The 27330-nt window shown below is 39.6% G+C and overlaps 1 protein-coding gene across 4 annotated transcripts in view; it reads left to right on the top strand.

Moving 5' to 3' along the window:
• INTS6L (integrator complex subunit 6 like) overlaps window positions 1-27330 on the top strand; it is a 56862-nt gene that overhangs the window by 1487 nt on the left and 28045 nt on the right. For all 4 annotated transcript variants that reach the window (XM_065915905.1, XM_065915903.1, XM_065915902.1 and 1 more), the window contains exons 3-6: window positions 23794-23943; window positions 24738-24827; window positions 25069-25252; window positions 25534-25662. In XM_065915905.1, coding sequence (XP_065771977.1) covers window positions 23794-23943; window positions 24738-24827; window positions 25069-25252; window positions 25534-25662 — 553 coding nt within the window. The remainder of the gene's footprint in view (window positions 1-23793; window positions 23944-24737; window positions 24828-25068; window positions 25253-25533; window positions 25663-27330) is intronic.

Genomic DNA, 27330 nt, shown 5'->3' with positions numbered 1-27330 from the left:
CGCGACGGGGTGGGGCGGGGAGATGCCTAGTCGGAACCCGCGGGCACAGAGCTTTTGGGGGACCTGGCCTACCTATTGACATCATAAATTAGGTTTGTGTTGGTCACGTAGGGATTTGTCCAGGGAAGAGAAAGGAAGGAAGGGGAGGACTCGCTGTGCGCAGTTACAATAGCCAAATTCGATGACTTGATCCACGGGGTTCTGACCTGCAGGAGAGAAGTAGAGAGCATTTCACCTTCCAGCCCTCATCCTAATGGTGCGGAGATAAAGAACTGCTTTGCCTGCAGTGGCCCGATAAAATAGAACTCAGTCTATTAATGCAACCTGCTTAAGAGTCCTGCTTGCATATTGAAATTTTAAACATATATTACCATAATCCTTGACGTCTTTTGCTAGATGCCCTCTTTTTCTCAGAATTCTCTTAACAGAGCCGAGGAGGCACTGAATGTGTTATAATCCGTTTTAGCCGAGTGAGGTGTTTAAAAGAATGGAACCTACCAAACTGAATAGTTGGCTAAAGAGAGCGTTCCTTCAGAAGTAAAACTGAAGAGAGACTTTACTTTTGTAACTCGTAGCTTCGGTTAACAGTTTGATTAGTAGGTTCCCCTGAAAACCGTTCTGGTTTTAATGCTTTGTTTTCCGTTTTTGATTCATCTATTTAGAAAAATGGAGCAAGTAGACATCTTTAAGAATGCCATAAGTTTTTAAACATGTCAGTTTCCTACAAGGGTGTGACCATTTTTGTCCATCCTAAGTATGAAAGTCTACACCCTTGGAGTACTAATACAGATAAGAACCCACTGTTGTACTGTGGCCATTTGAAGTCCTCCTTATTTTGAAATAGTAAACAGGATAAATTACAAAGCAGTAGACTTTTCTTTCTTTAAAGGAATAATTTAGTTAACATTTTCCTGAACGCCAAGACTCATAGATGAAAAATTATTTTTGATCTATAAAGTTTTTATGGCAATATTTACAGAATCTTTGGAAAGGAAACAGAAAGTCTGGCCCCCATCTTAGCAACCATCATCACAGCTTTTTTTTTTTTTTTTAACCTAGCATTGTAATCACAGTGTACTGTATTACTTTTGAGTTCTACCTTTTCCATCTGTTTTGTTCTATGAATTATTCCCAGTAGCCACATAGTCTTCATACTTAAAATTTTTCGTGGCCATGTAACTTCCCCATGGTGTTTTAGATGCTCCAGGTAGTTCTGTGGACAGAGGGGAAAAGTTGGATTTTGCTTTTAGTGGAAATTTCATCTGTCAGCTCTTTTTATCTTGCAACCTTGTACACTAACATTTTATCCTGAAGTAAAAAACATTCTTCTAAGCTGGCTTTGATCTTTTTTTTTATGTGGACAGATATGTGAAGACAATTTGATTAATACTTTCAATTACTAATCATGAGCTATCCTCTTCCTTATGCTTTTCCAAAGTCATTCAGGTTTTTTCTTTTTAATCTTATAACTATATGTGCTAGGGAACTTTTAGTGATGTTCTTGTCATTTTGCTGTCTATAACTGAATTGCTAATGATATGCTGTATTTTGGTAGCGCTTTCTTTCTCTGAGTCCCTTTCAGTCACTCTTTTTCTGCCCACCCCATCCTTCCCCTCAGCATGTGGTAACTATTTGTTCTTCTGCTTCTAGGACCTAGTCATTTTGGAAGGTCTGAAATTTTAGAACATCTGGTGAATATTTCTTAAAATTTAATCTAATCTTTCACTTGCTGATAACTGGGAGCCATAAATGTCTGTTTTCTGTCACACCAATTATCAAATAGGTCTTTATTTGACTATCAGCAGGCATCTTAGTTCCTACTTAAAACTTCACTCTTCCCTAGGAGTCTGAGGTCCTTTCAGCAAAGTGATGTTAGATGAGGTTTTATTTGTAACTTATTTTTCTGCAGAAAATAACATGAAGTGTATTTTTGGGTTTCTCTACAGTTGGAGGGCTTTATCTCTTGTCAAAGACACTGCTTACTTATTTCTCAGGTCTTGGTTATGTCTAACTGTAAACACTGCAAAACTAATTTTTTTCCTAGTAGAAGATTCAATTGTATTGATGGTGTAACAGGCATGAGTTGTGCATTTGGTTGGAAGGTTTATTCCCTAACAGGCATGGAACTATTCCCAGTATATCCACTTACAAGCTCTGACAATAAATCTTGTTGTGAAAAGTTACTGTGACTGGAATTCTTCACTAAAGTGTACTGTTAAGCATATGAATATAGTATTTCACCCAGGACTTCGTAGCTTCTTACTGCACAGCTCCTTTAAAATTAGTCATACCTGTTACTTGCAGTCAGCTTGGCTTGGGTGGAAGTAAGTTTGATTTGGGGAACCATATAAAAGGCATAGGAAATGCAAGTATTTTGTGCTATATCTGTTTCAAGTGTTGCTTTGTAGACACATTTTATACATAGTGTCACAAGTGTTAACACTACATTTATACAATGGTATCTCTAGTGTACACAGCTAGGTTGAAGCTGTTTAATATTTTAAAATTTCCAGTGTATCCTTATAAGACTAATACATGGTTTTAAGAAGTGGGGTGGGTTTCTTTTCTCTTTTTTTGGTATAATAGTTCTTAATAGTTTTGGCTGAGGTTCTGCTGTCTTGTATGTTTTGTTTTGCTATGAGTCATAATTTCCTTTTATTCAGTGAATAGCAGAGGTGAGCTTGTCACTACTACTAAGTCTGAGCAAATTGAGGGCATCAAGGAGAAAGTGAGCCATGAGACTGGAGTAGATAAGTGTTCAACATAGTTTGATGTTTGAAGATACTTTCTTAAAGTGATTTCTTTTTATTGAAGGCAATACTATTGTTTTAAACATAAAACTGAGTCATTTTTCTAGAAATGGCTGAAACACGTGTATACATCACAGACAGAAGTGGTTTTTTAAAGTATAAATAGGGAGAGATGTTTCAAAGAAATATCCCAAGTCTGTAATTTGAAACAGAGAGCATTTGTAAAAATAAAAATTTCCCTTGAGTGTTGCTTTTTCACATCCTATAGCCAGCCTTGCTTACTGGTATCTGTGTGCCTCTGTTAACATGTATCAGCAAAAGGCAGCATTTTGACTTGTAGATTTAGGAAATGAACCTATGCTTTTTAAAGTGATCTTTGTTGAAAACATTTACTGGTATTTTTAACTAAGGCTTAACTTTTTCATATGCCCATGAATATATTTTATGGGCCTTATTTGGAAAAGGAGTGACTTTTAAGGGAGGCTTTCATTGTGGTTGGAAGCTAAGGAAGTGCTTTTGGGTGAAACAGCAGTAATGTAGCCTGTGAGAACAACCAGAGGCAATTGCATTGAAAACTCAAAATGTTACAAAGGTGGTGCATCTACTTTTATGATTAGTTGTTTCTTCCCTGACCATGTTTCCTTTTTACCTTCCTCGCTGGCCATTTGAAGCATTATTTTGAAATTGAAAAAGAGGGAAAAAAATCATCAGCAAAATGAAAAGACAACTTGCTGAATGGGAGGAAATCTTTGCAAATTATGTATCTGATAAGATGTTACTATCCAAAATATTACAAGAACTCACATAACTCAATAGCAGAAAAAAATCTGATTTTAAAAATGGGCAGAAGACCTGAATAGACAGTTTTTCAAAGAAGATAGATGGACAGCAGGCTCATGAAAAGATGCTCACTATCACTAATCATCAGGGAAATGCAAATAAAACCACAATAGGATATCACCTCAGGCCTGTTAGAGTAGCTTTTATCAAAAATGCAACAAATAACAAGTGTTGGAAAGGATTTGGAGAAAAGGGAACCCTCCTCTGCTGTCGAATGGAATGTAAATTTGTGCAGCCACTGTGGAAAGCCGTATGGAGGTTCTTCAAAAGATTAAAGCTAGAAGTAACATATGATCTTGCAACTCTACTTCTGGGTATTTATCTGAAGAAAATCAAAACATTAACTTGAAAAGATATATGCACCCCCATGTTCACTGCAGTTTATTTATAATAACCAAGAAATGGAAATAACCTAAGTGTTCATTGATGTGTGAATAAAGAAAATGTAGTATATACATACAATGGAATATTATTCTCCCATAAAAAGAAGGACATCTTGCTATTTGTGACAACATGAATGAACCTTGAGGACATTATGTCAAGTGAAACAAGTCAGACAGAGACAGACAAATACCATATGATCTCACTTAAATGTGGAATTGAAAACAAAACAAAAATAGAACAAGCTCATAGATACAGAGAACAGATTGGTGGTTGTGAGAGGTGGAAGGTTGGAGGGTGAGCAAAGTTGGTGAAGGATGCCAAAATGTACAAACCTCCAGGTATGAAAAAGTCATGAGATGTATAGTATGGTGATGATAGTTAATAATATTGTATATTTGAAAGTTGCTAAGAGAGTAAATCTTAAAAGTTCATAAGAAAAAAAAAATGTTGTAACTTTGTGTGGCAATGAGTATTAACTAGATTTATTGTGGTGATCATTTTGCACTGTATACAAATCAAATTATGTTGAAAACCTTAAATGAATACAATACATACCTAAAAAGTGAATGCTTCCAGATTTTTATCCAACCTATAAATTAAATATATTTTACTGGAAGGAATTTTAGGAATAAAGTACTCTGACTGATAGCGTTTTTTCTTTATGTAAGAGTAAAAGATGGAGGAATTAGAACTTTCAGTCAGTTCAGTCGCTCAGTCGTGTCCGACTCTTTGCGATCCCATGGACTGCAGTACACCAGGCCTCCCTATCCATCACCAACTCTCAGAGTTTACTCAAACTCATGTCCATTGAGTTGGTGATGGCATCCAATCATCTCATCCTCTGTCATCCCCTTCTCCTCCTGCCTTCAATCTTTCCCAGCATCAGGGTCTTTTCCAATGAGTCAGTTCTTTGCATCAAGTGGCCAAAGTATTGGAGCTTCAGCTTCAGCATCAGTCCTTCCAATGAATATTCAGGACTGATTTCCTTTAAGATGGACTGGTTGGATCTCCTTACAGTCCAAGGGACTTCCAAGAGTCTTCTCCAATACCACAGTTCAAAAGCATCTGTTCTTCGGTGCTCAGTTTTCTTTATAGTCCAACTCTCACATCCATACATGACTACTGGAAAAACCATAGCCTTGACTAGACGGACCTTTGTCGTCAAAGTAATGTCTCTGCTTTTTAGCATTCTGTCTAGGTTGGTCATAACTTTTCTTCCAAGGAGCAAGCATCTTTTAATTTCATGGCTGCAATCACCATCTGCAGTGATTTTGGAGCCCCCAAAAATAAAGTCAGCCACTGTTTCCACTATTTCCCAGTCTATTTGCTATGAAGTGATGGAACCAGATGCCATGATCTTAGTTTTCTGAATGTTGAGCTTTAAGCCAACTTTTTCACTCTCCTCTTTCTTTTTTTTTTCTTATTTTTTTAATCCAAATATTGTTTTTATTTTATTTTGTTTTTTCCCATTTATTTTTATTAGTTGGAGGCTAATTACTTTACAGTATTGTAGTGGTTTTTGCCATACATTGACATGAATCAGCCATGGATTTACATGTGTTCCCCATCCCGAACCCCGCTCCCGCCTTCCTCTCCATCCCATCCCTCTGGGTCTTCCCAGTGCACCAGGCCCGGGCACTTGTCTTATGCATCCAACCTGGGCTGTTGATCTGTTTCACCCTTGATAATATACATATTTCGATGCTTTTCTCTCAGATCATCCCACCCTCGCCTTCTCCCACAGTTCACTCTCCTCTTTCACTTGCATCAAGAGGTTCTTTAGTTCTTTGCTTTCTGCCATTAGAACTTTAGTGAAAGCTTATACAGAGAACTCTCCATCAGTCATGTGTATACCACTGTATTTATGTGCACTTTTGTTTATTGTTTTGTTTCACAGCAAATAAAATATTCCTTGTTTTAAAAAAGAGAGAGAAAAGTGGGGGAAGTTTTGGTAGAAGACTAGATCTGTGGTCAAGGGAATTAGCACTGCTATTTTCAGATTAGGTACAAGCTGGAAGATGACTGCGGAATGCTGAGAAAATTATGGAGTCCTCTCTGTTCTGTATTCTAAACCTCTCTTGTGTTCATTCATTCTTTTTTTCAAGTTTCCATTTTGTTCATTTGATTTATTTATTTTTGACTGTGCTGGGTCTTTGCTGGTGTGTGCAGGCTTCCTCTGGTTGTGGTGAGCAGGGGCTACTCCCCAGTCATGGTGCATCGGTTTCTCATTGCAGTGGCTTCTTTTGTTGCAGCTCACGGGCTCTAGGCAAACAGGCTCAGTAGTTGTGGTGTGGGCTTAGTTGCTCTGTGGCATGTGGGATCTTTCCGGACCAGGGATCAAACTTGTGTCCCTGCATTAGTAGGTGGATTCTTAATCACTGGACCACCAGGGAAGTCCCTATCCATTCATTCTTATTTGCTCCTCTCTTGTTTCAACTTTCAACAATCCTCACCTGGACCATTGTGGCAGCAGCCACTCACTTGGTCTCCCTACTTCTGGTCTTGCTCACCTCTGATTCTTCACCCTCATTGCCACTAGATTGCTCATTCTTAAAGTAAAATAAAAACTCATTCCCACACTAAAAATTCTTCACTGACTCCCCATTATATTTCAGAATAAGATCCCAGCTCCTTAGCTTGGCTTTGCCCACAGTGTCCCCTCACACTTTTTTCCTGGACCTCAGGCTCCAACCACAATAAGAACTTGACCATCTTCTCCAGACTCAATATGCCTCTTGCTTCTGTGTCATTGCTTATGTTGTTTCCTCTGCTTGGGTAGCCTGACATGCCTCAATTCTTCATTCTACACTCTCAAAAGTCATCCTGCCCCTCTGCCCACCCCTACTGCAAACAGTGTAACAACTTCCACTATGATCCCTTAACCATCAGTCCAGAAGATGCCGCTTGCTTCTTGCAATCACTTCCTCCCCTGAAGGTAGCCATTGGTCTGACTTTTACCACTGTTGTGGTGATATGATCAAAATAGTGTTTCTGGAACAGAAACAGAAGTCTGACATTGGACTGCTACTACAGCAGTCTAGGCTTTTATAAACCATATGTTCAATGAGCACCCTCTGTGGACTATACTATACTATACTTGGAGCCTAAGGTGACTCCAAGAAAAACTTGGCCCAAGGGGAGATTGGAATAGTAAAAGATATAGTCTTAATCCTCAGGGTCTTGAGAATAGTCACTGGAAGAAGTTGACTGGAAAATGTGGAGTAAGGTATGGGGGTGTCAACAACAGTGGATTGTTAACCAACAGATTGGAGGTGAGGGAGGGAAGATTGACAAGACACAGTGTTATTTCAGTTTATCCAGTCAAGATTGCAACTAGCTGAGATTGGGTGCGAAAGGGCTTTGAAACCTACAAGCTAGAGTTTGTACATTTCTCCTGAAAGGAAGAGCTATGAGGTGGATTTAAAGACAAATAGGGTAAGGATTGTGTGCTTGTTTGATGACGAGGCAGAAGCCCATGTTGAGATGGGCTGGGGAGAGGGGAGGATGAAAGGTGGGAGAGATTTAAAATATGTAGTTGAAGTTGCCTCATTTTGCATGAATGCTAGTCACTTGAGAGCTTTTGACTTTGAGGTTGGGATGGGAGTAGGAGGGACTGCGGAAGGGCAGGACACCATACGGAAAGGGCACATATGTCCTTTACATTTTGCCTTTGCTTCAGGAAGACAACTGCTCTGAATACAGGGTTCTCACTTTCACAGAATGTTCTAAAATGACAACTCTTCCACATTTCAGGAACAAGTGTGCTTTCTAGAGAAGGGCAGGATTGAAGGAGGCTCTGTATGTGGGGAAGAGAGGACGGGGATGAAGAAGGGAACCAATTGGTTTAATTTAAGTACTTAAATGAGAAAGTCTTTGTAAACATGTCTTTGAGCACCCTTTTTCCAAGAGTGTAGATGAGAGATCCAGGCAGTCCCTTTGTGTGTCTATTGGAAGCTTGGAACACACTATCTCCTGGATACAGTGTTCTAAATGGTGATTAGGTTCCCAGACCTTCCTCCCCAGGAAAGCCTATTTAACCCTTAATGCCACTTATCCATTGAACTATTGTGTTTGCTATTGTTTTTACTGGGAAATGGAGTTGGGATTCCAAGGTACTTTGTTAAAAACACATCCTTTCCCCCCTTCTTCCTCATAGCTCCAGGTGGACTAGAGGTCCCAGAGAGGGGTGGGGACGTGGGGACACTGTTAGAGCTCCAGCAATGAGGGTGAAGAGCTGAGGTGGCAGTAAGGGCAGGTATGACTCTTCAGATATACCAGTCATTCACGTTAGATTGGTTGTATTTGCACCATTCAAGACAGCATCCACTAGCCACATGTAGTCATTGAGCACTTGATAGGTGGCTAGTTCGGAGAAGGCAATGGCAACCCACTCCGGTACTCTTGCCTGGAAAATCCCATGGGCAGAGGAGCCTGGTGGGCTGCAGTCCATGGGGTCGCAAAGAGTCAGACACGACTGAGCGACTTCACTTTCACTTTTCACTTTCATGCATTGGAGAAGGAAATGGCAGACCACTCCAGTGTTCTTGCTTGGAGAATCCCAGGGACGGCAGAGCCTGGTGGGCTGCCGTCTATGGGGTCGCACAGAGTCGGACACGACTGAAGCGACTTAGCAGCAGCAGCAGCAGGTGGCTAGTTGGAATCAAGATGTTCTGTAAGAGTAAACTAAATATGAGATTTTAAAAGATTCAGTACCAAAAGTGTATAAAATATATCATTAAGAATTTTATATTGACTACAAATTTAAACAATATTTTTGATGTACTTTGTTAAATATTTTTCTTGCTTGTATTTTTTAAATGTGGCTACATATGTGACTTACCCTATATTTTTATTAGACAGCACTGTTGGTCTTTATTTTTTCTTCAGATATTTATGACATTCATGTCCTAGAAATTGTTTCTGAAGGAGGATCCTCTCTCTCAAGGTTCTGTTTTAAATGAGCACTTCCATAATGGAGTCATTTGTGCATGAAAGGTTATCATACAGTTCAGAGTTGATGGGTTGATAACCCTTGGCCCTGGGGCAAAAGTATGAAAGCATCCCATTCTTGTTTGTATTGAAAGCCAGTTTGGTTGCTTTGACTTTTGGATGTAGTTGGTGATCCAACTGGTTGGGTTAGAAGTTTTTTCCCTGGGCTAAGTACAAAAGAATATATATGTGAACTCCTAATATAACTATAGTAATTTAGAATTCTGTTTGTAATATGTGCTCACCAGTGGCACGAAATGTTCCATGCCTCTAGTGTTATTAGAAATATGTAACATATCCCTTATTAGATTTACATAGCTACTTGACCCAAGAATTCCCAAGAACAGTATTCATCATGAAAAAGAGGATAAAGGATAAATTCTTTAGCTTGGCATAGTGTAAAACATAAGAAACAAAGAAGGGTTTGTATCAATGCTCTTGTTGAAGGCTTTCTTGAGTTTCCCTAGCAAAGTTCTTGTCTTGTATCATGAGAAGTCATCAGTAGCATTAAAAGGAGGGGGGTTGTCCAAGTGAAGCCAGTGGAGGGTTCCCATAATTATTACTTTCTCTAAGCTCAGTATTCCTAAGGAGGTTACAGGAGTGACAATGTTATTTTTTGTTACTGTAACGGGTCCCATTTAAGGAATAAATACCAATATCTAATTCTGAGCCTGAGTGATCTGAGTACAGATGCTGATGAATAACGTGTATATTGGGGAAGGGCATGGCAACCCACTCCAGTATTCTTGCCTGGAGAATTCCATGAACAGAGGATGCTGGTGGGCTATAGTCCATGGAGTTGCAAAGAGTCAGGCACGACTGAACGACTAGCACACAACATGTATATGATGTGGAGCCATTTTGTAGCCCTAGTTGTAAATCCTCCTGAAACCTATCTTATAGCCAAAGATGTTATCTGACTTTCACAGATGTGACTTGACTTATATCTACTTGCTTGTAATAATGAACAATAATATAATAGCTTTCTAATAATAGCTGTTGACATTTATTGAGTAATGCTGATGTACAGGGCAACGTGCCAGTGAATGTATAGTACTTATTTCATTTATCTTCCCAACTAACCTAAATCACAGGTACTATTATTATCCTCACTTAGCAGATAAGGAAACTGGGGCCAAGAGAGGTTAAGTAACGTGGTTGAATAGTAACTTAGGTCTCTCTGTATTCCAGAGTCTTAAGTAGTGAGCCACTTCACTTTGTATCAATTATGGCAGAATATTCCTTTTAATAACTTCTCAGTGATATTTTCTAATTGTGGTATATGTCCTAGAATCATGTAGTTTAGACAGAATTATCATGCTATTATTTATAGTTGTTTTTGATAACAATGTGTGATATTGGGTTGGCCAAAAAAATAGTTCAGGTTTTTCTGTAACACCGTATGGAAACCCGAACAAACGTTTTGGCCAGCCTGATATTAGAGCAAGTACTCGATGAATGAAAGTTATTGCTGCTAGTGTTACCATTTTGACTATTTCTCTGACTCTATGTAGGTGAATATCATGGTGCATTTTTCTGTGAAACACTTTGGTCTTTGATTATGCCCCCACTGAGGGAAAGATATGGAGTTGCTGGGACTCTCAGTTGATGGAGCTTGAGATAGTTGGGAGTAGAGGTTGAGGACTGGGGCCTAGGCTGAGTAGGCCCTGTAGGAAGAATGATAGGCTTGAAAAAACAACAGGGTGGTCTTTGGCTGTTTAATGGTCTCCAGAAACTGATATGTCATCTTCATTATGTCAGTTTCCTGATAAATGTTTTTCTTGTAGGAGAACAAAAGACAGCCAATGTACTACACAGTAGCCATTTAATTGCCTTTAATCCACAACCTGTGGGAGAGGCAGAAGTGATTTTGTAAAAAACCTGAATGCACCCTACTGCCTTCACAGAGTTTTCTCTATCAGTCAGTGCCTCATCTCCTGGTTCATGCCTCATTTCAGCCAGATCTCCCATTCTCTTCAAGCCACTCCTCTGCCATAGCCAGATAGCTTTATTCCCACCCCCCTTGCTGCTTAGTTAGGTTGGTAAGAGGTGAATTTCAGAGGATTGGAGGTGCTACCAACTAAGCCACTGGGGTCTTAACAAGAGAAAAGTTATACCAAGACATTTGTGCTGATGTGCCAGATGTTCATAGAAAAAGTAGAGTTCTGTATCTTAAACCATATGTCTGATAAATTGCACTTGCTCTTTTGTTAGTTACATCCTGCTCTGTAAGACACACAGTTCAGTAAACTTAGTACTAAGGGTACTCTGGACTTGGATGTTATTGAACAGAAGACTCAAAACATTTATTTGTGCAAGTAGGGAGTAGTACTACTGAGGGAAGTAAAATATAGTTTATTAAGGTCTTTGGATTTATTGTGTGCGTGCTCAGTTCGCCAGTTGTGTCTGACTCTCTGTGGCCCAGTGGACTGTGGGCCACTAGGCTCCTCTGTCCATGGGATTTCCCAGACAAGAATACTGGAGTAGGTTGCCATTTCCTTCTTCAGGGGATCTTGCTGACCCAGGGATCAAACCCATGTCTCCTGTGTCCCCTGCATTGGTATGGGGATTCTTTACCACTGAGCCGCCTGGGAAGCCCACTATGTAGCTACTTGGGCTAATTTACTAATGTTTATTCTTTTTGTCCTTGCCTGTATTTGAAACATTTAATGCTCCTTCCTTCCAGAAACTTATCACCTCCTCCATTTTGCTTTTCCACCCCTCTTTCTGATAAGTGTGTCCCTATATGCAAAATTCTTTCCCTTGGTGAATGCATCCTACATCATTCATGGTTTCAAATATTCCTTTTACTCTCCATCTTCAGCTTCTCACCCAGGCATCTCTAGCTCATGATGGGACATCTCCACTTGACTATCTTTTAATTTTAATTTTTTTATCTTTTGGCCATACTACAGCCATATGGGATCTTAGTTCCCCAACCAGGGATCGAACGTGTACCCCCTGCATTGGCAGTGCGGAGTCTTCACCACTGGACCACAAGGGAAGTCTCTGCCTGTCTATCTTTCCATCAGCTCATAGCATGTTAAACAGATCTCTTTATGGCTCTAAAACTATCCTATCTTCTATATTCCCCATCTTTTAGTCACCCAGGATTGCAAGCTGGGCATTATTCACCTTTGATCCTGTCTTTCCATCTGCTAGGGCCCATGCCTTTGAAATATCCCTTATATATGTTCCTTCAACTCAATTTCTGGTGCCATAACTTCAGTCCAGGTCCTGACTTCCATGTTTTGAGTCTTCTTTTCAATAACATCCAGGTCCAGTACCATTAGTGCTAAGTTGCTTCAGTAGTGTCCAACTCTTTGCAACCCCATGGACTGTAACCCACCAGGCTCTTCTATCCATGGGATTCTCCAGGTAAGAATACTGGAGCGGGTTGCCATTTCCTTCTTCAAGGGATCTTCCTGACCCAGAGATTGAACCTGCATCTCTTATGTCTCCTGCATTGGCAGGTAGGTTCTTTACCACTAGCACCACCTGGAAAGCCACCTTATATATGTTCCTTCAACTCAATTTCTGGTGCCATCACTTCAGTCCAGGTCCTGACTTCTATGCTTTGGCCTGTAACAACCTTCTTCTGGAATCTCCCAGTGAGTTCAGTTCAGACGCTCAGTCATGTCCGACTCTTTGTAACCCCATGAACTGCAGCACACCAGGCTTTCCTGTCCATCACCAACTCCTGGAGCTTGCTCAAATTCATGTCCATCAAGTCAGTGATGCCATCCAACCATCTCATCCTCTGTTGTCCCCTTCTCCTCCTGCCTTTAATGTTTCCCAGCAGTGGAGTCTCCCAAGTGCCTCCCAAATTCCTACTCTACCCACACCAAGGACTAACTTTGTAAAAAAGCTGATTTCATCCTATCACTCTCCTGCTCACAACCCTTCAGAAACTCCCTGGTGCCTATGGAATCAAGTCAAAATTGCTCAATCTGCCATTCTGAGCTCTCTAGGGCCTGCTCCATGTATCTGTATAAACGTGTTTCCCCTCATTTCCCCACAGGAGCCCTGCCCTTCAGCCAGACCTCTCTTTCTACCACCTGAGTTTGTGTCTCCATTCCTGATGCCAACTCTTAGACCATCAGTTAACCAAAGGGAGAAGAGATAGAGAGCCAGAGGAGCGGGAGGCCCAGGGGAGGAGAGAAAATGCCCTGAAAGCATGCCAATTAAGGGTGTGACTTAAGGAGAAGGAGGATGTGACAGAAGATGCTTTAAATGCTGCTGTAATGATGAGAATTTGCAGTAGGAAGGGGGAGAGAGCTGAATTCTGACCTTAGTGGTTGAGTAGCCTGAACCAGACCAAGATATTTAGATTTAAATTGGCCTCCAGTTGCCAGGAAGCCCTGCTGTTTAATCAGAAGCCCCACGCAACTAGACATTGAATAATGGGATTCTAGGGAGAATATCTAACCTTTTACTACAGCCATTCGACATTGGAAAGTTGGGAGTCCTTCCTGTTGTATGTCTTGCAGAAGAATATGTATGATGTTTGGAGCCCCAGTGCTCCATTTTTCTTAAAAGCTGACATGTGTTTAGACATTGTAAATTTCATTTCATTAGTGAAGCTGTATGTTAGCAGTTTATTTCAAGTCTTTCTAGGTACTTTCATAAAAGTTAGATTTGAAAAAGTGGTCATACGATAGCCTGTCTGGTAGATCACACCATCCACAGTCAAGTAAGTCTGGCAAGTCGTGTCTCTTTGGACTGGGAGGTAGAGACCAGGGTTCTTTAGCCACAGTCTGCTATTGATTAGATACGTGACCCCAGACAAGCCACTTAACCTTTTAAGGTGTCAGTTTTCTTATCTGTAAAATGAAAGGATTAGACTAGATTTTTTCCACTATTCCTTCTGAAAAAAGTCCAGGAGAGAATTGTATAACTGAAAGGCAGGAAGTGGAATAATTCAGGCTGGGAAGTCAGGGTGATTTCAAACTTGCTTCAAATTTTAGAAAACAGTTTCTGTAAGTGGTTAGTGTGCTGTATCACATATCTACTGGTTAGATCAGTCACTCCAGCTTATTGGTAAATGTCACTTCATTTTATTGGAGTCATTTCTGTTTGCTGCCGAACAATTTAAAGTTCAAGACAGATTCCTAGCCACGGTTACCTCTAAAGAGTGGAACTGACAGTTTGGTGAAGAGATAGACTAACTTTGTATTTCTGTTGGGATTTTTAATGATGAATGTGTGTTACTTTTATAATGTGAAAAACAGCTTATAAAATTTTTTGAGAGAATTTTAAATAAAGAATTAGTCTGGAGGAAAGAGATGCCATAAGATGTTTAGAAAGTAAGGAATGACCATTCTGCTCTCTCCTTTGTTAAACACTTTCTGTAATGTTTGGGTGGCTTAATCTCATTCCTGTCCCTGTGTAGTTTTTTCAAGGCCACTTTTGTTGATTTTTATCTTGTGTGTGTATTCATAAAAATGTCTCCTATCAGAACCCCAAATCTAAACAGTTGAACATGAGCCTTGCACTATAGCATTTTTTTGTTTGATTGGGTTTTTTTCTTTTTCTAATAATGGCTATTGGTCAATAGCTACAGTTGAAATGGACAGGGAGTGAAAGAGGAAACTTAACATTTATATCTGACCACATTTGGTAAATTCTTTGCAACTCTATGGCATTTTTCTTTCAGTAGCAGTTCAATTGCTTCTTGGACAGAGGAAAAAATTTGCTTTCTACACGTTAGCATCCTCTGGTGGAGATCAAATTTCTTCTGATCTTATGCTTTCTCTGAGAGGTGTGCTACTTTATAATTTTATTTTAATTCTCTGGGGTAAGGATTGAAAAGTCATAAATGAATTTTGCAAATCTTTTAGGCTAATCCCTATGATTGTTAATCCACCAAAAACCCCTCAAACTAGGTATCTTAAAGAGACCAGTGACACAAAAATGGTAAACTTTGTAGGGGTGGAATCACATGGAATCATGTCTTTGCCCAGTTTACTTAAAAATTTGTGGTTATGAGAGTCTTTAACCATCTGCTGAAAAAAAACAATCCAGTAGGCCACAGTCTGTCAAATAAATTTCTGCAATATACTAGGAAGTCAGTTTCTAAGAACTTCTTTAAAAAGTAGAAGACTCAAGTAAGCCAGATTTCTTTTATATGGTCTTGGCTGGTAGTATTTCCTGAAGCTTGTGGATGAAAATTCATGGACTGAACCACAGAATGATAGCATTCAGAGTTCTCTGGGAGAGAACTGATGTAATCAAATAAAATGAACTTCAGGCATTTTACCAAGTTCAAGACACTAAGGAGTGCCTCTAGGGAAGTAACTTTGACGAAAAGGGATCCAAAAAAACTGGATATTCTTAAAACAAGTAATTTTACAACAGAAAGCTGTATTGGTACACATAAAACACAGAATAATAGAATGCCTCCTTTGAACCTAGAAGTGTATCAGTACCTTGAGTCAAGTGAGAAAACCATATTCACACAAAAAAGTGAAATCACACCAAATTACTAGAATATTAAGGGAAAAAATTATATCAGATAGGGTCTGAAAATAGAATGCAAAATAGAGAGTTTTTCATAGTTGATACAAGAAGGAAAATAATCCTATTCTTTTAATGATACAGTGTCTTCCTAATGTGTATTTCACAAGTTTAACAACCTTCTTTATAGGTGTTCTAGCTGTAAACACGATTTTAAAAGACATTTGAGCATATTAAAGTGATTTCAGCTGTTACGTGGTCTGTTTACCTAAGAGGGTAAGTAAACCTCATCTTATATGTATCAGAATTGGAGTCCATTTTAGTTGCGAGAAGATAATTCTCCAAGTTGAAGACTTTTTAATTTGCACAAATATTCCATATAAGGCTAAGGGCAAAGACCAAGGGAAAAGTCATTTGTCTTCTCAGGAGACAGAGTTGATTAGAAAAGCAGGGTTTCTTATTTTTCATGTCATCCTGTCCCGCTGATCAGTTTACCAACACAAGAACATTTTGTGATGACAAAGATGATAGAATGGTAAATTGAAGAAGAAGGTTAAGTTGGTTGAAAAAATGCTGTTGAAGTTGATTTATTCAAATTGTCTGGGATGTTGCAGAACGAGTTTCTCCCAAACTGTGGAAAGCAGATGGAAAAAGGAAAATAGTTTATCCTTCAAGGAGAGAAATGATGGCCCTGCTAAATTTAGACTCTTTGGCCTTAACTTGCAACATCTGGGAAAATACTCAAATCTGTTCATCATCTCGTTTGTAACCACCTAGAAGAAGAGCTCAAAGTTCAGGATAGTCCTCTGTATAGGCTTATGAAGGGCACATATAACTAGGCTGATTTAATTTCCTTTCATTAAAGTTAAAAAGTCTTGTTAAAGAGAGGGAAACATGTATTTTCTCTCTGGAATCCAGTGAGGCTTTTTCTTCATTGTGATGCACTTGCTAACCAGCTAGGAAGCCTTGGACTGAATTGAACTGCTCTTCAGGGCAGGGTCCAAATAGGCTTTTCGGTGCACGTGCCTAAAATGGGTTTGCACAGTGGCTCAGCACCCAGTCAGAGGAACAGAGCACGTGATGCTCCTTCAGTGAGAGGGAGCCTGGCTTGTGACAATCTGTAATATAGAAGGGTTATTTTTGCTGTTTGAAAAGATTCACTGCCATTCATTCCCTTTCAGAAGCTGTCACCCTAGAGAATTTTAGCTATTTAACTTTTAAAATTTATAAATATTCCATTTGTAAGGTCTTTTAGGGGGCATTTCTCCTATGGAAAGTTAGATGCAGCTGCCCTAAAAAAATGTTTTTCAGTTACCTTGGATGGAGAAACCAATAACACATTCATGAAATCTTCACTATATACTAAATCTAACACGATCATTTATAATTTGGAAAAGGATTACAGGTGACCTTTAGAGATAGAACAAGGGTTTACAGAACGAGCTCTAACACCACTCCCACATCCCCTTCAAGGACGGTTCATCTGTTTCTTCTCTTTTTTTATACTTCTTGTTTATACTTCCTGGCAAGATTTCCTTGGAGGAAAGGGGGTCTTCATTTTAAAAGATAAAAATAAAACAAGCATCAGTGAATCAGAGAAATGGTCCTGCGGAAATGGGATAGAGTTCAGGAAGGACAAGTGTTAGGATACTGAGGTTTGGAGGAGCCATTAAATAACATCTCTACCTTTCCCTCCTCCATTGAAACTAGTGGAGAAATAAGGCAGACACAGGAACCAGCCAGTGTTCTAAATAACAGCCTTATTCCTGATAAGCTATACTGGAGGGTGTAGCCTAGATGTGTGTTCATGAAAAGCTTCCACATAGTTCACATGTGTTGACAGACCTCCACTAAGGTCTGTTGTAGGGCCAGAACCTACCCTTTAAGCACCATAACGTCAGAGGACAGACCAGATAAGAAGATGGAAATAGGGGTGTGGAGGGTAGTAGAAAATATTCCTTTTAGGCTTTGCCTTTCTGAGGAAAGGAATACAAACTCTCTCCTTTCTGTGCTGATATTAGTGGGAAATAAACAACTAGTGGGCTAATCTGTAGAGCTGTGGGGAGAATCCAAGTCACTAATAGACTAAAAGGCCCATGCTATTTCTGCTGATAGTCAAAGATGTCTTTAGTTGGCTATACACATTTAAACCCAGCCTGAATTAGCCTTTTTAGTAAGATATGAGGCATTTTTCTTTCTGTAAGTCAGATTTTTTAACAAGGTCACCTATAGAGAGTGACTGGGGGCCGTTGTTTTTATTTATTTATTTTTGGCTGTGCTCTGTAGCGTATGGGATCTTAACTTCCTGACCAGGGATCAAACCCACGCCCCCTGCATTGGGAGCACAGAGTCTTAACCCCTGGACCATCGGGGAAGTCCCTGTAAGTCAAATTTATATAAAGGATGAATACAAGGTATGGAATAATAGAATATAAAGGCTGAAAAGGATCTTAGAATTGGTTTTCAATATTTTCATTGCTTAAATGAGGAAACAGCCCCAGTAAGGGGTAAACGGTTTACTCTGGACCACTTGTTTTGTTAATTATGGCCAGGATTAGACCAGGGTCTTCCAAGTGGCAATTCACTGTTCCCCACACCCAACTGGTCTGCATTGTGACATCAGGGAAAGTAGGCTTAAATTAAATGAAATTTGGAAATTCTATTAAACTTATGAACCTTTAAGCTAGTGTAACAAGACATGTCTATGGGTTGAATATATGGAATATGTAGAAGAATCTCTAGTATAATGGTTTACATTGGTGGTTTCTGCAGTTAGGCTGTGCTGTGTGTTGTGCTGTGCAAGTATCTCAGTTGTTTCCAACTCTTTGCAACCCCATGGACTGTAGCCCGCCAGGCTCCTCTGTCCATGGAATTCTCCAGGCAAGAATACTGGAGTGGGTTGCCATTCCCTTCTCCAGGGTATCTCCCCAACCCAGGGATCGAACCCAGGTCTCCCACATTGCAGGTGGATTCTTTACTGTCTGAGTCACTGGGGAAGCCCACAGTTAGGCTACCTGGGTTCAAATCCTGGCTGTGTCATTTACTAGTTGTTTTGACCCAGACAAGATGCTTATCCTCTCTGAGTCTCAATGTGCTCATCTAATAAATGGAAAATAATAATAGTACCCACTTCATAGGGTGGTTATGAGGCTCAGATGAGAAGGATACATATAAAATGTTCTGTTTAGCATAAGCGAGTTCCTGACACATAGGCACTGATTATTATTGCCTGTGATTATTATTTATTATCATATCATTATCCTCATTTTACTTCTGGGAGACTTTATTTTTTTTTCTAATTTAATTGTATCTTCTTTTTTCATTTATTTTTATTAGTTGGAGGCTAATTACTTTACAATATTGTAGTGGTTTTTGCCATACACTGACATGAATCAGTCATGGATTTACATGTATTCCCCATCCCGATCCCCACTCCTGCCTCCCTCCCCATCCCATCCCTCGGGGTCTTAGTGCACCAACCCTGAGCACCCGTTTCATGCATCCAACCTGGGCTGGTGATCTGTTTCACCCTTGATAGTATACTTGTTTCAATGCTATTTTCTCAGAACATCCCACCCTCGCCTTCTCCCACAGAGTCCAAAAGTCTGTTCTGTACATCTCTGTCTCTTTTTCTGTTTTGCATATAGGGTTAGCGTTACCATCTTTTTAAATTCCATATATATGCATTAGTATACTGTATTGGTCTTTATCTTTCTGGCTTACTTCACTCTGTATAATGGGCTCCAGTTTTATCCATCTCATTAGAACTGATTCAAATGAATTCTTTTTTAATGGCTGAGTAATATCGCATTGTGTATATGTACCATAGCTTCCTTATCCATTCGTCTGCTGATGGGCATCTAGGTTGCTTCCATGTCCTGGCAATTATAAACAGTGCTGTGATGAACATTGGGGTGCACGTGTCTCTTTCAAACCTAGTTTCCTCGGTGTGACTTCTGGGAGACTTTAGAAGCTTGATCTGTGAAGACAGCAAAGTCTTAGTTTAGAATTTCCCCCACCCCAGCTTACTCCTTTTTCTTAAACATCTATTCTTCAGTTCTCTCAGGTTACCAGTTTTGTAATCATCTTTTACTCTGTCTCCTTTCGGCCTATTGTCTGTCTGTCACCAAGTCCTATCTTGGTGGTTCAAATGTTTCTCAATTAACACCTTCCTCTTAATTTCTGTCCTAATTCAGACCCTGATTCCCTCAGACCTGGATGCCTATTCAACTCTCCTAGCTTCTATTTCCTAGCTACAGTAGCTTCTTCTTCTTCAGTCTATCCTATAATTCACTGCCAAACTGACCTTCCTGAGATGCTGTTTGATCCTGTCTCCCCCTGCCTTGGAATCTGTAATGAGTCTATTTTCTGCCAATGCAAGGCCAAGTTCTCCTGCCTGACCTTCAACTCCCTCTGGATCATCTCTACCCAATAGGTATATAATGCCAGCCATCCACAGCAGTTCAGATTTTCTAGTAGCCACATTAAAAAGTAATCTCTAGTCAGACTGGCCATGTTTCAAGTTCTCAGTGGCCCCATGTGGCTGAATAGTGCAACTCCAGACTGTGCCTCTCTGACTGTCCCCATTCCCCAAACTAGACATACCCACATCTTACTTCCTCCTGGTTTATGAAAACAAAATAGGAATGGTAATACCATGCTTATTTTATAGGATTGTCTTAGGCAAATGTGAAGTGTGAAAGTGCTTTGTAAGCTGTAAAGCTCCATAAAAATATGTGAAAATTATTGTCAGAAGTAAAGGCTTTACTGTGGGAGATTGGATACATGTGTAGATACATGTATATGTATGGCTGAGTCTCTTTGCTGTCCAGCTGAAACTATCACGACATTAGTAATCAGCTATACTCCAATATAAAATAAGAAGTTTTAAAAAAGAAAAGTTTTACTGGCATAAGAGTAGGATATCTTTGGAATAATTTGAAATAAAAGACTTTATTAAGGACAATGGGCTGTCTTGAATTTGTTTATGAAAAAATCAACTACAAGCAGTGACTGAAGGATATAAACATCTACTTTCTCCCACTGGCTCTAAATAATTATCTTTTGGGAAGAATTTTTCACATTAATAAGACTCTCCAGATATTTAAATTCCTCTTTAGGCCCTTTTTCCCCTTCAGCATTCTGAGGACCGGATTTAGGGGCATTAATTCTTCTCTAGAAGAAACTAAACTGCTACCAGGAAGTTTATTGTTTTGGGTAGTAAATGTAGCTCACACACTTTTAGTACTGAGATAGACCTAGCATTCAAATCTCATGTATTATCTAATTCATTGCAAAGGATTGAAATTGGCCTAAAAATTGAATGCCAGTGATTCAGGTGTAGAAACAAATTTGTAAAACGTTTTCAACTCATATGATAAAGGAAATTTTAAGGAACAATTATTCTGACAGGTGGATTAGTGACAATTTGTACACAATATTTGAAACGCTGATGAGTTATAGGGTGCTTGCTTAGATGGTACTCAAACCTTTTCCCAACCCTTTACCAGATTAAGCAGTTCACTATTATTTCTTTAGTTGTGCCTTGAATTATCTGGTGACTCTCAGGAGTTCAACACTCACTGCAGACAGAACTAAGATTGCAGTGCAGAAGTTAGATTGCTAAATGAAGTCATTCTGGGGGAAAAAAAGTCTATAAAGTGACTTCTGGGTGAAAGACCCCACCATTCACAGGTTTGCCCAAGCCGGAAAACTCAGCCTAATGTATGACCCTTTTTATCCCTCACCCATCCCCCTAATTAGCTACTAAATCCTTCTGACTCCACCCACCTCTGAAATACTTCTTTAATCTGCAGCCTCCTCTCCATCTCCACTGCCCTTGCTCAGGCTTTCATCACGCTTCTTGTAAGTTATTGCAACATTCCCCAAACCAGTTTCCCTACCTCAAGCTTCAGCTTCCCCTCCACCCCACAATTTATTCTCCAACTCCCAAGAGAATGATCTTGCTAAAATACAGATATGATCATGCCACTCCCCTAATTAAAAACTTCAAGTCATTCCTAGGGCCGACAGATAAAATCCAAAGTACTGAGCACAATGTACAAAGCACATTGCAGTCAGAGCCCAGCTTATCAGCTTTGCCTCCCACCGGGTACCCAGAGCAATGATAATCAAATTACTTGTGGCTCCCCAGGAAGCCCTAGCCTTTTATAAACTCTCTGTTCTCTTCCTTTGGACTACCCTCCTCCACTCCTCACATCAGTGTGGGGATCCCGTGATCTTCTTTTCCTGCCATTAGACTTCTTCAAATGCCCAATCTTCTGTGACAGGCTTTCCTAACTCTCTGGTTATTTGTTCTTTCTGTACCCATAACTGCATTTCTTATTCCTTTGCTGCTTGAACTCATCAACGGCTAATTCCTCTCAAAATCTCCAGCATGTAGCTTTCTGCCCAGCATAGCATAGTTGGTCCATAAAAATTGGTTGGATAAATAAAGGAAAGAATTGATACTATCCCTCTCCCCCACCCCCAGCTGTAGACCTTCTCTTCTACTTCAAAGAATAAGTTTTGAATTCAGTGTGATTTATAATCATCTGTTGATATTTCTAAGTATTTGATGAGCACAGTTGAAATCATAATCTTTGCTTTTAAGTAAAATTTAGTTTGTCTAGTTTGATAAGATATTCCTTGAGCCAAAGGAATACATGGGAAGATTTTACCTTTAGATGCTTTGACTTATAGTATGTGTTAGGAAACACACACACACAATGCATATTTTTAACTTCACAGAATCCAGACTGTTGGACTGGAAAGAATCTTAAATCAGGATCACCTTCACCTTGAATGGTTATGAAGGTTGGGTACTGTTCAAACCTAGGGGGCACCATTCTCATTTGAATGGCTCTCCAGGATTGTAACAACATACACAGCCTCACACAGTATCCCTGTTTATCTAAATCTCTTCATTTTCAGATAATGAAATTCAGGTCCTAAGAGCCAACAAGTTTGCTCAAGGTTATGCAGATACTTCATAGTACGGTACAGGCAATCTCTTCTGCCTCTCAGTCATTCTGACCCAGATTGCTTTAGAAGGCTATGAAACTAGAAAAGATAATGTTTGCTCTAGTTGTATGGATAATGGCCTTTAGCTAAACATAAAACTTCAGTCATTTCATTTAGCTTTGCATTATTTGCTCTGGCTTTCCACCTCCAGCTGTACTGGTCTGGTGGGCATGACTTCAACTTTCAGCATATTACACGACTGCCCTCAGGGCTACCAAGACTCAGGTTGCCGTTCGTCCCACCAGGTTGCCAAGCTGTGCTGTCTGCTCTCTACCTTGCTGGTCTACTCCTTTGTGACCTGTGAGCTGCCGTCTTCTTTTTGCTTCTCCTCTTGGCATTTTGTGCTGCTTTGTTTTTATAGCCGCATTGCTGACCAGTCAATGTGGTCCTTTCCTTCTATTCTACAAACCATTCAACCACAGCATATTGGCTGTTGACCTTGAGTTTTTGGTTCTTTGCTACTGTTCATACCAGCTAGGGGTGCCTAGGCTCTGCTGCTTCTTTGCCAAATGTTTTTGTTTCTTTTCTTTCTCCCTTATTCTAGATTTGGGGCTTTCTGAATGGTTAAAGATGCCAGACAGGTTGTCTCCAGACACTTGTGACTCCATTCCTATAATTCTTCTTACACTTTTGTTTAAAGTGAAAGTATTGTTTGGGAAGAATAATCTTGGTTAGAAAAGCTCAGGTAGGTCAGATGCTCATAATAGTTGATTGTCTGTATCAAGGATAATGCATTTAAAAAAAATAGCTCCTTTTTCTCTTCCTTATTCCATGCTCATCCTCAGTGTCAAACTAAAGTAAATACTGTGGTGTTTTGGTAGGTTTGATTGAGCCTGAATAGAAAACTAGACTTCTTGAGCCAAAGCCCTCCAGCCATAATGGACTGAATTCACTGTTTGCGTCTTTGCTCTTGATCATTAAGGGTGGCAGATCTTTCTCAAACTGATTGCTTGCTTTAGTTCCACTTTCAAGTTCCATTTGATCAGTCAAGATACAGATATAATAGAATTAATGAACTAGTGGGTTTCCCCAATGGCTCAGTGGGTAAAGAATCTGCCTGCAATGCAGGAGATGTGGGTTTGGTCCCTGGGTTGGGAAGATCCCCTGGAGAAGGAAATGGCAACCCACTCCAGTATTCTTGCCTGGAGAATTCTATGGACTGAGGACCCTGGCAGTCTACAGTCCATGGGGTCGCAAAGAGTCAGACACAACTGAGCAACTAAGCACACACTTGCACACAAGGAATTATTGATTTGTTAGAGGTTTGATGCTTGTTATTTAGTGGTTGTTTGCATTTTATATATTGTTCATTGTATAACTGGGAATTTTTTTGTAAATGTTTGGTTTTCAGGCTGGTTGGAAGGAAAATCACGCAACATTCATGAGCGAACTAAAAAATCTTCGGGCTTCTGGACTGACTACTCTTGGTCAGGCTCTAAGATCCTCATTTGATTTGTTAAATCTCAATAGATTAATATCTGGAATAGACAATTATGGACAGGTAAAAAATTCTTTGAGTGAGTATAGCTAATTTATTTTGGTGACTTGGGGTAAGAATTTAAAATTGGGCATGGCAACCAAGTTTTCTGCTCCTTTTCATAACATCCAAAAGGAGGTCCATGTGTATTTTAAATATATACTTTAACAAAAATCCTTTAGGGAGAGTCTTTTATGTGCTTTGACCATAAAATAGTTAAAATTGCCTACCCATCAGATCATCAGCTATAATGGGATGAATAAATTGCTGAAAAATATTGGAACAAGACAATTAAAGAGAAATTTTCAGAGTCCTTAAGTCCCTCATCCCCCCCAAGTCAACGAAAAAGCTCTATCATAAGAGGAAGGCAGGATGGCATTTGCTGCAGCGATCATTGCACTTTTCTACTGTAAAAACTGCTCACAATAACCAGAGTCACCATCCAGGTTACAGATATAAGTAACTTATATCCCCCTTTCTATGCAAGATTCTGAATGGAATCATGCGTGTGGATGATGCTGCCATTGTAATGTCTTTAATATCTTTCATGGTTACCTAGAAAGCAGAGGGTGGGGGGATTTGGATGTTTTAGTTTGAGAGGTTCCTGAATTATAAGAATTCCTCAGTTTATTCTGAATGTTACCTCTGCAGAGATTGTTATTTTGATACCCACCCACTTCAGTCCCTAATCTTTTCCTTCTTATTTATCCAGGCAAATTTTATCACACACTTGAGAGATCACAGGCAAGATAAATGTAAAAATTGAAATACAATTTTATTACTTTACATGACTCTAATACTTTTTAAATATATTTTAGGGACGAAATCCATTTTTTTTAGAACCATCTATTTTAATTACCATCACAGATGGAAACAAGTTAACAAGTACTTCTGGTGTTCAAGAAGAGGTGAGATTTCATTTTTTAAAATTTCGTTTAAATGGCAGAGAACATGCAGCTATTTCTGCACGTGGGAGGCATACATTCCCAGTTAAGAATAAATTTAATCAAACGTTCCATCTTGGGACTCCTTGAAAGATTGCCTCATTTTATTGACAACATCAGAGAAAAGTGAACCCTTTAACTCTTGAATTGTCTTCATTTTTGTATGAGTTGTTATGATGAAACTTTTCCAATTTTGCCTTATCAGCTTCATCTGCCTTTGAATTCTCCTCTGCCCGGAAGTGAACTAACTAAAGAACCTTTTCGTTGGGATCAAAGGTTGTTTGCCCTCGTGTTGCGTTTGCCTGGATTGGCTTCTACTGAACCAGAGCAGATAGGGAGTGTACCAACTGATGAATCTGCCATCACACAGATGTGTGAAGTCACAGGAGGTATTGGCAGATATTTACTATTTCTAAAGGAAAGAATTCAGGGCAGCAGAGTACCACTTTCCGTAAATGCCGTATCCTAGCTTTACTTTTTTCCCTTCTGTATCTTTTAACTCTGCTGCTTAAGCTCATCATTAGTGTGAGGTTTGCTCCCAGTGTGAGCTTCCCTGGTGGCTTGTAGTTTTGATTATTTTGAGTTATATCTTAGGATTTCAAATGCTTGTATTGTTAAGTAGTATTTTATTTGATCAAACTTGTACTATTTGTTTTTCCTTCTGGTTTAGGTCGCTCCTACTGTGTTAGAACACAAAGAATGTTGAATCAATGTTTAGAGTCTTTAGTTCAAAAAGTTCAGAGTGGTGTAGTTATTAACTTTGAAAAAACAGGACCAGATCCACTTCCTATTGGAGAAGGTACAGTAGATCACCTTTTTTTTTTAACCTTAAAGTGTTACATAGGAGAGCAGTCTGAGACTGAGAAAACATTGAACTAATCACAAGAGATACTGTCTTCATTAGCCACCCACATTCAAGTGGTTACAAACATCCATCCAAACAACTGCCATTCATCTGTTGCCTGTGGCTACCTTTCTAGCTTTAATTCAATGTCAATTCTTCCTCAGAACATTCTTCCCTTTCCCTGCCCATTTCATATTTCTGGTCCTAGTGTTAGGATGATGCTGAATTATTCACTTCTCTAGTCATGAAATAGCTGGAGATTCACGATGGAGTGCCACTTAACCAGCCACATGGTTTTGGTCTTGTGAGCGCCAATGTGTCAAACTGTCTTGATGAAATCTATATTTGTTACCACACATCAGGAAGAGATAATGAATGTTTAGCCAGGACCTGCTAGTATCCTATAAGATCCTACCCCAGTATTTTCCTGGCCACTGTTCTTCTTTTGGGAGTGAGGGGAAGTCGGGGAGGACACCACATGGCTTGTGGGATCTTAGTTCCTTGACCAGGGATGGAACGTGGACCCCTGCAGTGGAAGGGCAGAGTCTTAACCACTGAACCGCCAGGGAAGTCCCTCTTGGCCATTTATTAACTGCAGAACTTTTTGTCTTCAAGTGAGATTTTACAGAAACTTCAACATCTCAAAATATGAAAGCAGAGCTACTTTTGTATTGGGAAAGGGAATCATACCCCATTGCATGGCTCCCTCAGAGCTCTGTTCTAGGCCATCACTTGTCTTCATTCCTGTCAGTTCATGCACAGCATACATACCCATGTGTACCTAGACTCCATCATCACCACAGTGCTTGTCTGATCTGATTCATACATTTTAATTGCTGTGGCTATAATTAGTGGTAGCTGCCTGGAGAGGCAAAAGGGTAAGTGCAAAGGGGCAGAAAGACACATTTCTTGCTGAGGCAGTGGATCCTATGGTCCCTGAATTTTTTGCTTTTTAGTTTCTAAAACCCTGTAAGAAGCTAGTGGAAAAATAGAGACCCCTCTCTCCAGAAAAATGTACATGGACAACACATGCACACATAGTTTTGTATTTCATTTCAGGGGTTCTTGGACTCCAATTAAAAAACACCTACTGTAGACATAATGGACTTATGGACACAGGGTGGGAAGGGGAGGGTGGGAGGAAGTGAGAGAGTAGCATTGACATATATACACTACCGTGTATAAAATACATAGCTAAGGGGAACCTGCTATATAGCAGAGGGAGCTCAGCTCAGTGCTCTGTGATGACCTAGAGGGGTGGGACGGGGTGGAGGGGTGGGACGGGGTGGGGGGGTGGGACAGAGGTTCTAGAGGAAGGGAATATGTGTATACTTATAGCCGATTCACATTGTTGTACAGTAGAAACAAATATAGCATTGTAAAGCAATTATCCTTCAATTAAAATATAAGTTTTAAAAACATATGTAGAGATGGCTGAGGACTTCTATGGATAAATTTATAGAACTCTACCAAGAGAAACAAAAAAGTCTATATTAAATGGAGATGTACCATGTGCTTGACTGGGAAGAATGGATAGTGTGAAGGTATCACTTCTCAAATAAATATAAATATAGATATTTCATGTACTTTGATCTAAAGAATTTTAACAGGATTTTTGGGAAA

Source organism: Muntiacus reevesi, chromosome X, assembly GCF_963930625.1.
Source record: "Muntiacus reevesi chromosome X, mMunRee1.1, whole genome shotgun sequence".
Lineage (NCBI taxonomy): Eukaryota > Metazoa > Chordata > Mammalia > Artiodactyla > Cervidae > Muntiacus > Muntiacus reevesi.
The sequence above is the reverse complement of the archived record's forward strand: the minus strand, read 5'-3'. Positions and strand labels throughout refer to the sequence as shown.